The sequence below is a fragment of the Notamacropus eugenii genome, chromosome 4 (assembly GCF_028372415.1).
Source record: "Notamacropus eugenii isolate mMacEug1 chromosome 4, mMacEug1.pri_v2, whole genome shotgun sequence".
Classification (NCBI taxonomy): domain Eukaryota; kingdom Metazoa; phylum Chordata; class Mammalia; order Diprotodontia; family Macropodidae; genus Notamacropus; species Notamacropus eugenii.
This window is the reverse complement of record NC_092875.1, coordinates 466621324-466636991: the sequence shown is the minus strand read 5'-3', so window position 1 is coordinate 466636991 and position 15668 is coordinate 466621324. Positions and strand designations below refer to the sequence as shown.

Genomic DNA, 15668 nt, shown 5'->3' with positions numbered 1-15668 from the left:
TGAAGCTGTTACGGTTACATGAAAAAAGCAAAAATCAGAATACCTTTGATTGTAGATTGTTGGAAATTGAAAGGGATTCAGTCCTACTGATGTTAAAGTCCAGTTCAACATTAGTCTCAAATGAATCCAGCTCATCCCCACTTGTGGTCCCTCTTGCTGAGGAACCGTGAGCCTCTGGGGGGTAGCAGATATGGGACTGCTCAGAATTCCCTTCCCCTTCACTGTCGGCATCCAGGGCATCAAGGCTGGAACTGAAAGGCAAATAAACAGGTTTTTCATTATGCGTTATGTTAAAGGTACCATTGAGATGATCTAGGCCCTTGGGTGCAGCCTTTTGATGGAGTCCAAGTTTTATGGAACAAATACTGTTATTAAGGGGGTTTGTTCTGTGAAGTTTGGATTCAGTCAAAGGGCTGCACTTGAGGACCTAGAGGGCCACATTTGGCCTTGAAACCAGTTTCCCCAACTAAGGTCACAGGTGTCAAACTCCCAACCTGGTAAGTGTTGCCATAACCAGGAAATGTTTTACAAAATAAACAAAAATCTGATATAACAGGTATGTTAATTTGTGGTTTTCTAAGTCAATATGCAGCCCATAGAGATTCATTTCTATCTGAGTTTGACATCACTGGTCCAGGCTGACCTCTAATTTTAGAGAAGTAAGGATACTTGTCCAAGGTCACACAGCTAGTTAGTGGGAGAACTGCAAATGGAACCCAGGGCAAAGGATCAGAGGATAAGACTGGAAGAGACCTTAAGGTCATCTGTTTCTACTTTCTCAATTGAAAGATAAGGAAACAGATGCCCAAAGAGGAGCTCATGTTCTCAAGGGGGATACAACATGGAAACAACTATGTACAACATAGGTACTAGGTAGATGGATGTAAGGTAATTTCAGAGGGAAGGGGGAAGGACTGGGAAAGATCAATTAAGACTGAAAATGCAACACTCCTTCCATTCTACCATTCTGTATCACTCACAGTCTAGAATCCCTTCTTCCTGCCCAATCAATTAATTAAAGCCACAAATGGATATGTCAACCATATCTTACCATTCTAAATCTAAATCCATTTGAGAGACAAAACTTTGAGCCAAATTCTTGAGTCCATTGTTGAAGTGGTTTGTTTTCTTGTTTGTTAGTTCAGTGGTTTGGCCCAAATTCCTTTCCCCAAAAAATAATGTTCCTCTCTAGTAAAAGGGGATTTCAGCATTCTCAGAAGTAAAAGCTGCTTTCAGTTAATATTCCCTCTGCTTCAGTTTGTTGTTTTTATTGTTGTTTTTAAATTTTATTACAAGCCCCAGGAAGTCTTCCTCCAAATATTTTAAATGCAGACAAAACAGAGTCACTTAGCAGCTCTAATGTCAGACTCTGGAGAAAATCCGCATTCTGAAATATGTGGTGTGACCGTTCTTACCCTTGTCTCTCAGCTGGAAGCCTCAAGGATCCACACATCTTCCCTTACTCCCCCTTCCACCCCATCAGAAAATTTATGAAATTAATAGCTCCCTTCCACCTGAAATTTTACCTCATTTTTGTTACCTTCAGATTGAAATGAAAATAAAGGAGCTGGTCATTTACATTACACTTTTATTCCACTACATTTTAAATTTTAACCAAGAGTCATCTCAACACCCTTCCTAATGTAAAAATACTTGTACTACAAGGATATATGATTTCATCAGTGTGTATACTCTCTCCACTGATGTAAATTGTAGCCTCCTCCCCATGCCTTAGAAAGCAATCTTTGTGAACAGCTTTGACTCAAAAAAAATGCATCGCCTGCTGTAGCAATGAGCTTGTCTGAACTTAACCAAGGCTGGTACCTTTAACCAATAAGGCCATCAGACTATCGTGGGGCCTTTCAGCTAGGGAGGACTTTCTAGGTGAAGGGCATCATGATTCCCATCTTCCAGAACTCAAACACCCAAACCAGAATGAAGCATTAGAATAGGATTCTATTGTCAGGAGTGAGAACTTTTTTTATCATTACTGTATCATAGATAAAACTCTATTTCAGTAACAAAGAAATTTGGTAGAGTTGAAATTTTAAAAAATGATCAATCAAGAATTTATTAAGCACCTACTATGTGCTGGGCACTGTACCAGGTACTGGGGATACAAAGACAAAGGATGAAAGAATCTGTTTTCTCAAGTACCTTCTGTTCTAAATGAAGAAACACAGACACACGTAAGGATACACAGAAGAAATATAATAAGAAGAAACACAAAAGAGTTAAATATGAGGCAGTTTGGAAGAAAAGATATTAACAGCTGGAGGGACCAGGAAAGGCTTCTTATGGAAGTTGGTGCTTCAGCTGAAATCTGAAGAAAGAGAGGGACTATAGCAGTGGAAGTGAGGAGTGAATGTCTTCCAGGCACACAGGACAGCAGGTATAGAGGCATGGGGATGGAAGACAAGAGTTCTATATGTGAGGAACTGAGAGCAGACTACTCTGACTGAACCCTAGAGTACAGGAGAGGGAGTAAAGTAAACAAATCTAGAAAGATAAACTAGGGCCAGCTTGTGAAGAGTTTTAAAAGCAGAAGAATTTATATCATATATCATATCATATTATATTACGTTACATATTATAATACTGTATCATATATCATGTAACTGGAATTTACTAAGTAGGGGCATGACATGTACTTCAGGAAAATCTCTATTAGCAGTGTGGAAGATGGAGTAGAGTAGGGAGGAACTTGAGGCAGAGAGACCAATTCGAAGGTCATCTCAAAAGTCCAGACCAGAACAAGGGAGGGCTACTGGGATACCAACACTGTGACTAGAGAGAAGGGGTCATCATAGGGGAGGGAAGTCACGAAGGTGAAAATAGCAGGACTTAACAACCAGATGGATGCTTTGAGTGAGAAAGAGGGAGAGGTCTAGAATAACACTGAGAAGAAGACCAGCCTGAAAGATGGGAAGAATCATGGTGCCTTCCTCAGAAATAGGGAAACACAAAGAAACAGGAGGAGCAGGGAAAGGGGGAGAGGAGAACAATGAATTAGCCTATTTTGAACAACAGGGTACCTGGTTAAGTCACAGAAGAGATACTTGATTTATGTGACTTTAAACAAATGTGGGCTTGTGCAAATATTGATACTACAAGGTTCCTTCCACTGGATGGATTAGATCAGGTCCCAAGGCCTTGAACTACTCCAAAAGCATTGCCTTACAGCAGAAAACTGGGCAGTAATGCTGGCATACTGGGGGGACATAAAAAATTCCTAAATCTCCAAAGACTATGTTTGCCCCTTAGGGGCTGTTTAGGGGAAAGAAATGGCTTAAAGCTGTAGCTTCTTAATTCAACATGATAATATTTTGAATTTTATCATTATTTTTTTCAAAAAAGAAGTTCAGTCTCATTGAAATATTAACAGACAAGGTCAGTCTTTGAAATCATTTTTAATAATTTAATTTCAATTAAAAAAACTCACTATATAACTTTTCAGTTCAGCAATACTTTGGGTGGAGGAGAGAAAAAAGGAAAGACTTCTCATCTTTTAACTTTTCTGGAATCCATAAACCATCGGGTTCTTTAATAACTCAAGAAAATCAAACGGTTGACTGCCTGCAATAACATTCTAGCCTCCAGCACAAGACTTTCAGTTTATGTACGCTATCTTTCCATCTTTAAAAACCAACCCAGGAATACTGAAAGGGTTGATTTACATAACATCTTTGAAGGCTCTTTTTCCCTATGGAATCAGACTCGTTAAGTTAATAATTCTCTTTGCTGGATTACTGATCTCTAATACCCCAATGGCATAGAAAATATGGTTCAGAATGACTTTACTCCCCTCCACATATGAACTCTAATATCCAGTGATTCTGGCCTTCCTGCTCCTTACAAACAACATTTCATCTTGCCACTCTGTGCCTCTCCATTGGCAATCCCCCATTCCTGGCACGTTCTCCCTCTTCACCTCGGCCTTTGGCTTTCTTTAAAATTCAGCTTAAATCCCATGTTCTGTGGGAGTCCTTCGCTTCATAGGAAAGTCTAATCCAAACTGGAAAATATTCTGTTCAAATTGCTGAGAAGGAAGAAAACTAAGACTACTGATGTTACATCAGTATAATACACTAAATACTGAGAGTAAGACCTCACTTAGTTCCTTCCAGGCCACGAAGTAGTCATGTGACCCTGGAAACACACTCAGGGCTCTCTAGGCCTCTGTTTCCTTATCTGTAAAATGAAAAGAAAAAGTCCCTTGAACTTCTTCAATTTTTATTTTTACAATTATTTATGTACAAATTAATATGCAGTCACACATGCCTAAAACCTAAAAGAAAACAAGCTTTACCCTATGATAAGAAGAGAAGAAAGCCAGAAGAATTTTTAAAAACCTTTTTCTATATATTTATTTTATATTGAATGGATTTTTTTTCTTTGCAAAAGAGTCTTTTAGGCTACAGATAAAGTTTGTAATAAGGAGACCGGGCAAATCTTACTAAAATTTTCAACTGAGAAAAATTATAGTGGGGTTGAACCTGACTATAAGATCCATTCATACCCTTGACTGAGATTTCTGACCACCTCTCTAAAATGGAGCTTCTTACCTTCTTTTCTTCAGTTGACCTGGTTCCTTTTCAAATTCACGCATTTTGAAAGGAAGATGAGAACTTGGTGTACACAAACTGGAAGGAGACAGGAAGGGCCGTCGATCTCCGCTGTTTAATGCTACTTCACTATCTTCACTTAATGCAACAACATCTTGACTAGTTTGCTTGGACAAAGCATGGGCACAGTTCTGAGACAGCAAAGTTGAGTTCATGGATTCTGGGCTAGACTGAGCAGCTAGACCTTCCACGTTAATATAGTTAATATCCAGATCACCAACCTGGAGTTTGAAAGTGAGATTTGTGGTGAGAGAAAAATAGGTAATATTAGTCCTGCTAAAAATTAACAACACTTCTTCAATTAAAACACAGTTTAAAAATTCATTTATTATTTTATCCTTATTTATGAGAACAGCAAAGCAATTATTTTAATGGCAAATGAGTTTTTACAAGAAGATCTAGCCCTCTTCTTCCATGATTCTGATTTTAACTAACTCTCTTAATTAGGTTGACATAAGGGGATAATATGTGCCTGCAAAGACATCGCATTCTCTGTCTTCTGTTATTAGACTCCACAGCATAATGACACTGTTCAATTTGAACTCTGGTTGGAGAGCTGGATGATGGAAATCTAGTGGGGATGATAGGATACTGGGTTGGAGAAATACAGATGCAGTCAGAGAAAGGGAAAAGGCGTACCAGTAACAGAGAGAGATATGTGGGCAAGCTTCACTTATACTTCCTGGGAGAAGCCCAGTGCTTCTTAACCAGCACTGCTATGCTTAGAAGTCAGCACTACTAAAATCTATGGATATAAAGCCAACACACTCTGCCTGGAGTGCATTGATATATCTTCCCACTTCACTGGAGAAACAAGGGAGTTGATTAAAGACTATCACTCCCAGCAGGCATCTGGTGGTGTTGGTGATTTGGAAATGGTTGCCAAAAGCCTTTAACACTTGGTTTTATTCCTTGTTATTATTTGGCATTCTAATTTAATTAAATATATTTGTTTTGAATTAATGTGTGGTCTGTCATGAGCTGGTATAATGAAATACACTGGCAGGGATTTAGAGCTGTGATTTGTTTTTAACAGAAGTCTACCGCAACAGTACCTACCTACAAGTGGGAGTAACTGAGATACAGTACCAAGGGTGGGCGATGGGAATCATCTGTTTTACAAAGCTCAATAATCGTACTACCTCATTTAAGAAACTTTTTCCAGGAATTACAATTCAAGAGCAAGTTTAGCATAAAAAAGATAACACAATGCATTGATCGATAAGGGGAAAGGAGTGGGGTTAGATATTCTGAAAACTTTGTAAGGGAAAAAGAAGAGTTCAGCTTTTTTTGGAAAAGTATTATTGAAACTTTCCAAACTGTTTCCAGATGATGATTTTCTCACATAAGCAGGTAATACCACCCGATGGGTGACAGCATGACTTTGTAGGTTAAGTATTAGCAACATTTTTAGGAAGTTGTGCCAGGCTGAGAGAGGGAACAAGGAAAGGAGACCGGATGTTGGCCAGGCTAATGCTAGGGCAAAGAGGATCCCAATATATTTCAAAGCTGTACTCTGTGTTCCTTACAGTGTCTTAATGACTGAAGTGGAAACAAAAAGAGACAGAACTTCCTAACTTGATAAGATTATTAATATATGCCATTCATAGTTAATAAAGCATGCTAACCAAGATCAGTACACTAACATAATACATTGCGTGATGTAGAAACTTGATATATGCATTTTTATCCATCTCTGTTACAAAGTTCCTCAGACAACTGTTTAATAAATGGTCTCATTAAACATGATATGCATTAAATTTATTAAACCAAAGTTAAACCTTGCCCAAAATTATCCCAAAGACAAAGAAGTTCCATTCTAATCTTACATTGGAAAGAGGGGTAAAAAACATGTCCCACAACATGTTCACGGGTGACCTGTCTTTGCTTAGTAAATGCACCCTACTTACTGCATTTAACAATGAAGTTGCGTAGATTATTATGAGAAAGTAAATGGAGAAGCAATGCAAAATTCAATGAGTATCCATTTTGAATAGCAGAACAGTTAAAGCTTAGAAATTAGAAGAGTCAAAGAGTGCCCCAACTAACTGCTCTATCAAAATTAGAAGAGTCAAAGACTGCCCCAACTAACTACTCTATCGAAATTAGAAGAGTCAAAGAGTGCCCCAACTAACTACTCTATCGAAATTAGAAGAGTCAAAGAGTGCCCCAACTAACTACTCTATCGAAATTAGAAGAGTCAAAGAGTGCCCCAACTAACTGCTCTATCCTTGCCAAAAATGGCACTGACTCTAGTTTCATCCAAAAGTTGGCACTCATGGAAACACAGTACCATCTCACAACATTCTTGGCTTCCATCACTATCTATAGATTTGACTTAGTACAAAGGGGAATCTAAGGATGCTCCAAACTTAAACCACACCAAAAAACAGCTGAAATTGACAATGAATGTAAAGAAACACATCCTTTCCCTACTCCAGACACAAACCTTAGTAAATGAGATTAAGAAAAACAATGAAGATAACGAAGCATTCAGCAATAAAGTGAAATTTAACGTGGGTAAAATTAAAATTTTACATGTGGATTCATTCAAATAATCAACCTCACAAGTACAAGACTGGGGAGGCCTTGCACAGGCCATTTGAACAGGACCTGGGGATCTTAGTAGATCATTAAGTTCAATAGTGTGATGTGGTAACTAAAAAAGCTAAGCAATCTCAGGCTGTGCCTCAGTGGTCCAGTATTTAGGACTAAGGAGTTGATAGTCAAGCTGTATTCTGGCCTAACCCCACTATATCTGGAGTACTGTGTTCATTTTCTAGACATTCCATGAAGCACTTTGCAAGCTAGAGAACATTTGGAAGATGGGAGTGGAGGGGAAGGAAAGGAAATATTGATTAAGGGCCTACAATGTGTCAAGCACTGTGCTAAGTGCTTTACAAATATTACCTCATTTGATCTTCCATGATATCTACTTTACAGTTGAGGAAACTGAGGCAGGGATAAAGTTGCTTGCCCAGAGTCTCACAGCTCAGATGTGTCTGAGGTTGCATTTGCACTTAGGACTTCCTAATGTCAAGTACAGCACTCTATCCACCTAACTGAAGAGTAACCATGAAGCATCTTAAGATCATGCCGTACAAGGATCAACTGAAGGAAACAGGGATACTTGGCCTGAAGAAGTGAAGACTTAGGAAAAAGGGCAGAACGACTGTCCGCTAGTACTTGAAGGGCTGATGTACAGAATTATGAGCAATGAGGAAAGTTTCAGAGAGAAAAATTTGGATTTCCTATGAGGAAAAAAATTCCTAATGATTAAAACTTTCCAGAAAAGTAACGGATTGCCTCAAGTGGTAGTGGAACGCCCCTCATCAGAGATCACTGAGCAATCATTGGACAACCACTTGTCATCTCTGTTGTACAGGAGATTCATATTCAAGCATGGATTAGATGTTTAATAAGAATGTATATGCAGAGCCATCTTGGGAAGAGGGGAGGGAAGGAAGGCAGAGAAAATTTAAAACTTATGGAAGTGAATGCTGAAAAACAAAAATAAATTAATTACTTTAAGAAAAAGTATGGATTGGCCTAGGATGACTTCTGGAATCTCTCAGGGCCAACTCCATGATTCTGTGTGTGTGTGCCCAAGCAAAGAGCAAAAATAGTCCAGGTCAAGTCACTTTTCCTCACGCCCTATCAGGTTCTAACAGCTTAAGGGAAAACATAATGAAGTATCTTTTGGTTCTATCCATTTGTTGACTTTAAAAATGGGAACAAAACAACTGTATAAACAGAAAATCAGTGTTAGGAACCATACCTGATCTATCACCATGCAGTTTGCATAGACTTCATCGCTGCCATTGAGCATGTTGGAAAGCCGAGATGCAGCAAGGAAAGTTGATGAATTTTTAGATTTTTTGAGAACATCAAAAGAATGGTGTCGTTCTAGAGGGAGAGAAAGCCACATATAAATAATAAATATATCAATCATTTCCCTCGGTTTCTCATTTTCTCCCCTCCTTTATACTATTATGAAAATCAAGTTCATATTTATATTGACCATTGGAATATGACACTATTTTTTCTAGAACAAGAAAACAATAGGCAGCAGTAATATTCAAGGAATGAGTCATTCTAGAAAAGTAACTTTTCCAGGTAGCATAAGTGTTTATCCCTTTTAGCCCCAACACTCCTTTTTTATTTTAATGGCAATTAAAAACAAGAAATTTTATTTTAATGGAAACATTTCTAAAATGTACTACATACTCACCTGTCTTTTAATACAGGGCAGAATGAATATAATCTTTTCATAGTAACTAAAGGGCATCATTATGTACTTTACCTACTGTACCATGAAAAAGAGCCTATTAATAGATATACATTTGCCCCTACACTAAATGGCCCCAGATTGCTCTGATCTTTTAGTTAAATCTACTGTTTCTAGTTTTTCTGTCTTCTTATTTGTTGCCAAGTTGGAAGCTATCACTTTTCACTGCTATAAACTTGTCTTCTTACTCCCCGTATAACATGCTGCTTCTAATCTATTGAGGGCTTAGAAACTACCTAAATAAATTTGTTTGAATTTTTTGCAAAGTAAATGCAAAATGAGCTCTAAGTGAGCACTCTCTTACAATATGACTAATGTATATGAATCTCAGTGTATGGGCTGTGTGACGTATTTTGGTTGTTTGGAGACATTTTTAACTTGATTCCTAGTTTTCAGCCACATTTAAGAGAGAGGAGGTTCCAGATAAGTGAAGTGTTAAATTAATAATAGAGAATTAGGTTTAAGCATAGGGTGGAAAATGATTAGTAGTAGTATTTTACTCTGATACAAAAATGTTCTGGGAGGGATTTCTAGAATAGCTAAACAGTATCTAATGTGACTTGCTGAAATGACTATCAAACAGAGTGCCAAGGTATATGGGCTTTCTTCCCAGTCCTGACATGTGGTTACTAGATCTCACTGGCCTTAGATTCTGTGTCTGTACCTGTCTTTCCCCACCCCATCTAAGCTACTAAAATTAGAGTCACATGTAAAGTATTCCAAACTATTCAAGAAAACACAGCACACAAAAAATATTATTTTCATCAGTATATAATTGCCTTTGTTATAATATCCAATACCTTTTGATGTCACAAATGCAAACTTATTCACAATTAAAATTCTCTTATAAATTACCGTACAGTCTAATTCTAAATACACAAAGAGAAAAACATGTCAACTACTTGACATGTTCTGAAGTATTAACATAATTTCCCATTTGTCATTTTTAAAAGCAACTATAAATATCTGAACATGAATTTTTTAGTCAAATTAATCTGGCCAAACTATTCCATCATGTTGCACACTTATAAATTGACAAACTGCTAAAAATCCTTTGCCACAAATGTGGACTACGTAATTATTAAATACTCTCCTCATGTTACCACAGTAAATCAAAGTACTAGGTTCCAGGAACCTGTAAGACATACAGAGAGATTCAATACTAGCACAAACAACGCATTTTATTTTCATTAACAAACTTTTTAAAAATATAAACATGAAATGGCATTTTCTAGAACTACACAGGTTTCTGAAATGTTCAGCAAGGGCTTTGTAGTCTAACGCATGAAACGTCATCATCTTACTTGAGGAAACAACAAGCACCTAGAAATGTTCCTTACGTAAAGAATGCACCACTCAGCTTCATACTCCCTTCCAAGGAAGAACATTTATCTGGTCAGAAGTTACCAAGGAAGCCCACAAAGATCATTTTTGTGGGAGCAAAATAATCTCACCCTGGCTGAGGTTGTATGGTTACTCTCAGCATCTTAGCAGCCTATTTGACTTTTGCACAATTAATCTGATTATCTGTTTGGATAATGATGGCTAATGGAATTAAATACTCTGAACTGCTCATTCAGAGGCTTAGACAAGACTAAGAGATTGAAAAGAGGAGATTCAGGGGCGTTATGGCCATGCTGCTGTTTCAGTAATTCCTTCTCTGAAGCAATGCCCTTTGTTTTAAAGTGCGCTTGGTTTTAACTCCATAAACACCGTGCCTCCCCCAGGACAAGCTCATCACCTGAAGTATCATTATCTTGGAGGCTGATTCAGCTTTGATACTCAGCATCAGCTCAGCATCCTCAGGCTCATCCTCTGATTGGAAGGCTAGAGTAGGGTTGGGCGGCCCTGTAGGTCTTCAAGTGCAGCCCTTTGATTGAACTCAGTCAAAAGACCACACCTGAGGACCTAGAAGGCTACATGTGGCCTTGGGGCCACAGGTTCCCCACCCTTGGGAGGGTAGATCAGTGAACTCCTCCCTAGACTTCTCTTTACAGAAGGCTCAGACTTTTTCCTGCTTAACTTCATTTACCATCAGCTGCTCTACTTCGTTTCCACCCTATGAACATTATGAGCTATGCTGGTACCCATCTCCCCTTTCACAATATCCCTTTATACATCGTTGTCTCCCATTACATTGTAAGCTCCTTGAGCTTTGTTTTTCTTATTTATTTCTCTCTAGTGTTTATAACAGTTCCTGGAACGCAGTAGGGGCTTAATAAGTGTTTATCGACTATTTAAGGGGAAAAACTACCCTAAAGATTTCACAAGGCAACAAGATCATAATTTCTTCATGTTACTTTCTATTACCCACAAACTATATGTATTCAAACTTGCTATTTATTTTTTACTGTTTCCTCAGCAACAAAATGAGTACAATACTGAGCATCTCCATTATAATTTTGGGGAGAGATCTTGTGGTATCTATATTCTAAAGGGCCATTGCAAATCCTTAGCCCTGGAAAAAAAAGTGAACACAACCTAATAACCAAAAAGGATAGGGTTGTTAAATATGAAGAATCACCTGCCCAGTGTAATGAGAATTCCACTCAAAACAGAACACGAAGAATATGTACTATTAATATACAACTTTCAAAACGAACCAAGTCAGATTTACTTGGCTGGGAAATGATCTTTTGAATTATGAAATAAGTGGCAGATGTAGATACTTCCAGCGTCTGGTTTCAGTGGTGAAAGGTCATACTCCACTACTAGAGGCAAGACTATTTGAGGAAGAAACTCAGTTGTTGCTTTTTTAATGTGATTCAGAAATTTTTCAAGAAATTAAGTTTTATGACTTCCAATGTGCATCATATATTTTCAGCAGCAAACTTGGTTAACAAATTATTGCCAAGCAAATTTCCAGGACCTTTTTTGATGGATAAATAAAAACAATTCAATATTAATGTGTTCTATTAAGTGTCTAAAATATGCAGCATAGTGTGCAACCCCTAGATGAGATACAAAGCTTAGATAAAACATAGTTTCTGCCCTTGTGGAGTTTACAATCTATTAGGAGGAGACATATCAATTTTTCAATTATAAATAAAAAAGTTTATTTCTGGAAAGTTAAGTATAGTGAATTATTTATTTACATAATGAATCTATAAATGCTTAGTTAAAAAAAGAACAGTTTTATAGACAATGAAAAATAAAGAAACCTCACATCCCTTCTTGTCGGATTTATTATGAATTCTCAACTAGGGACATAGATTTTATTGTATTATCAAATTTAAAAGAAAAGAGCTTGAAATTGGCACTAAATTACCTCGTGTTCAATAAAAACACAGAAAAACTCAAAGTCTATAAAGAACCCTTTGCTAGATATGGAGAACAGAAAAATGAATGAGAATTTTCATTAGCTACTCTTTGTTTTTTGGGGGAGAGAAGCAGTTGGGTTTAAATACAGGATCACACAGGTAGTAAGTGCATGAGTCCACATTTGAATACAAGTCTTCCTAACTCCAGGGTTGGTGCTCTAATCACCACCCCACCTAGCTATCCATTTAGTTACTCTTTAACAAACAAAACTGCTGTCTTTTGCTTCACTTTCATTATTAAATAGATTTTACCCAAGGAGTTTTCACTTTTAATAAACAATAAAAAAGAAAAACAAAAATTAACCAACATATGGATGTGACCTTTTTCATTCAAACCTCAGTTTTTATAAAGGAACTCTAAAAAAAACCAGACTTGGATTTCCACCAAACAAAAGTTGTCTAATAAGCTATTAGAGCTATCTCTAGCAATTCACAAAGTACTTAATATGTTATGTGTGGGATCAGCACTGAAACACTAATGGGGAAATGAAAAGTCAATCAGTTAGAAGCCTCCTTTGTTTCTTGAGAAGAAATGAGAGAAAAATAAGATGCTTTAACATGATTTCATGGATTTGTGGACTGGGAACAATTTCTCACAGCACAATGACAACAGGAAAGACAGTAGCATCACTGAAAGAATCCCAGGATCATTTTATTTTCATTTGTTTTTATCCTCCATTGCTTTACGATATGTACTAACTCATTGGTCTCCAAACCCTTCCAAATGTGTAACTGTATCAGTGAAAAAAATGCATCACCCCCAATAAATACATATTCACATACCTTTAAACTGTATATGTATACTGCTAAATGAATGAATATGTATAGTAGTAGTACAAAATTTAAGGATGAGATAAAGATCAAATAATATTAATCCTAGGGTCATTCAGGATCCTAGGGTAGTAACGTACTGAGATCAGCAATCTAGGAAAATTGCTTTGGCAGATGTGTGCGGAGGATGGATTGAGGGGGAAAGGCAGTGAGGGAAAAACCTATAAGAAGGCCATTGCAATAGTTAATGGAGGCAAGAACAAGAGTGTTGGCTATACGAGTAGAGAGAAGGGGACAACCTGCTCAATTTCTTTATCTGAGATTGGGTTATTTAAGATGTCTATTTCTTATTTTGTTAGTTTCAACATCTAATATTTTCTGAAGATACTCATCCACTTTTCCAGGCATATAATTACATTAGTAGTTTGTGATCATCCTATTTCTTTCATGTGTTAATTCATCATGCTCATTTTTTATGTCAGTAATTTTCTTCTCTTTTCTTCTTGATCGGGTTAGTTGATGGGTTATTGATTTTGTTAGTCTATTTTAAAAACCAGCTCCTGGTTTTCTTGGATAGTTTTATAGCCATTTCTATTTAAGTTTCTCAATTTCTCCTCTAATGTCCACAACTGAGCATTTCTAATTTGTTTATTTTCTAGGCTTTTAATTGCATACTCAAAGTTCACTGATCATCTTTATTTTGTCAATGAGTTTTCAGACTTATAAATTTTTCTCTGACATCTCCTTGTTATAATCTTCAACATTATTACTTATTGTTTCTAAGACTTATTATTCAGAATGTCATTCCATAGTCTATATATCTTTTGCTCATATTGCTCACATTTCTTATATTAATCGCTATTTTTCGCTGTTCAGTCATGTCCAACTCTCCGTGATGCCATTTTGGGGTTTTCTTGGCACAGATGCTGAAGTGTTTTGATATTTCCTTCTCTAGCTCATTTTATAGATGAGGAAATGGAGGTGAACAAGGCTAAGTAACTTGCCCAGGGTCACACAGTTAGGAAGTATCTGAGGCTGGATTTGAACTTAGGAAGATGAGTCTTTCTCACTCCATGCCTGGCACTCTATCCATTGCAGCACCTAGCTGCCCTTGGATGTCTATAAAGGAATGTTCATTGTTGTCTTTTTAAAAAGATTTTTAAGATTTATTTATGCCCTAGAATATGCTTAAGATCCATTTTAGTAAAGTGTCCTCAGGATGATGAGAAATATACATATATACTATTTAATAATCCCATTCAAAACTTGCTGTAGGTTAGGAAAGTCTAATTTTTGCAAAAATACATTCAGTTCTATATTTCCCTCTTTTAATCAACACATAGATTCTGCAGTTCAAGGATTCTGTTTTGTGTGTGTGCTTATATTAACCTGACCCAGGCCTCTTCCCCGGAGACACAAACACACCTTCCCCTATTACCTTGCTCTGTCTGAAAATCCTTACCTTTTATGATTCTCTCTCTCTCTCTCTCTCTCTCTCTCTCTCTCTCTCTCATCAGCTTGGGCTGGGAGATGAACTCCAAGAACAACAAATTGTTGAGCTGAGTCGATCCAGTTATTTTTTTCTGAAAATTATCTTATGGAGGGTTTATTCAATTTTCTTCTTCCTGTAATGATTGGTTTTGCTGTATTCAGGAACCTTTCCCGATTTATCTGAGTGGGGTGAGTGGCACATAGAGAGCTGTGTTTTAGGTTACTTCTCATTCTGCCATCTTTGAAGGGGTAACAAATTTGGAGTCAGAGGACCTGGGTTTAAAATCTGTTTGTGCTACATACCATGGGACCATGGGTAACAGCTGAACTAGACAGCCTCTAAGATCTTCTCCAGCTCTAAGTCTATCATCCTATAAAAATATGATCTTATGATTTTCCCAAGATTCTTGCTATTAGCTTTAAAAGTAGAGAAATCAATCCTTCCAAGATCTGGTCATGTTATTCCTGACTAAAAAACCTTCAATTTCTCCCTTTTTCTGCCTAGCATTTGAGATCCTCTACACTCTGGCACCACTTCTACCTCTGATTATTTTCCTCCACTTCCTCTATGATAAGATAAAACCTTCCCAGCAACTGAGATGCCTCCTCATTTCACCCACAGCAATCTTATCCATCTATAAAATCCCAATTCAAATATTCCCTTTTATATGCATAACATCCTTACCTGATAAGGTCTTTACCAACAAGCGGAGTCCCAGGCACTTAATAAATGCTTTTTGACCTGACTTGACCTTTGTCTTTGTATACCATGTGGCACTTGGTTGGCACCTCTCTAAATACACTCATAGAATAGTATACATTACATTTCTATTGGGATGTATAGTTGAGAGACAACGTAGGATAGCCAACCCTATGAATTCTACAATCATTATATTGCAGTGGTATTGACCTTTCCTTGTCTGCAGTTACTAACTCCAGCTGCTTCTCATTGGCTCATATTTAGGCTATGTGGTAATATAGACATCAACTATTTCCTTCCTCTTCTCCCTCTTCAACTCCTGGGTTTGAATCCTTTCCCCAACACTTGCTCTGTGCCCACGGGCAAGCCATTTAACTACTCTGTGCCCCAGTTTCTTCATCTACAAGACAGGACAGATATTACCCATTGTGCCCACTTCAAATATGAAAATTAAGTTAGATAATTTACATGTG

At 37.3% G+C, this 15668-nt stretch overlaps 1 protein-coding gene across 10 annotated transcripts in view; it reads right to left on the bottom strand.

Annotated features, from left to right (window-relative positions):
* The window catches only part of ARHGEF28 (Rho guanine nucleotide exchange factor 28), a 361347-nt gene that overhangs the window by 115419 nt on the left and 230260 nt on the right, over positions 1–15668 (bottom strand). For all 10 annotated transcript variants that reach the window (XM_072606341.1, XM_072606340.1, XM_072606343.1 and 7 more), the window contains 3 exons: positions 8404–8531; positions 4566–4846; positions 44–251 (listed from right to left, as the gene is read on the bottom strand). In XM_072606341.1, coding sequence (XP_072462442.1) covers positions 44–251; positions 4566–4846; positions 8404–8531 — 617 coding nt within the window. The remainder of the gene's footprint in view (positions 1–43; positions 252–4565; positions 4847–8403; positions 8532–15668) is intronic.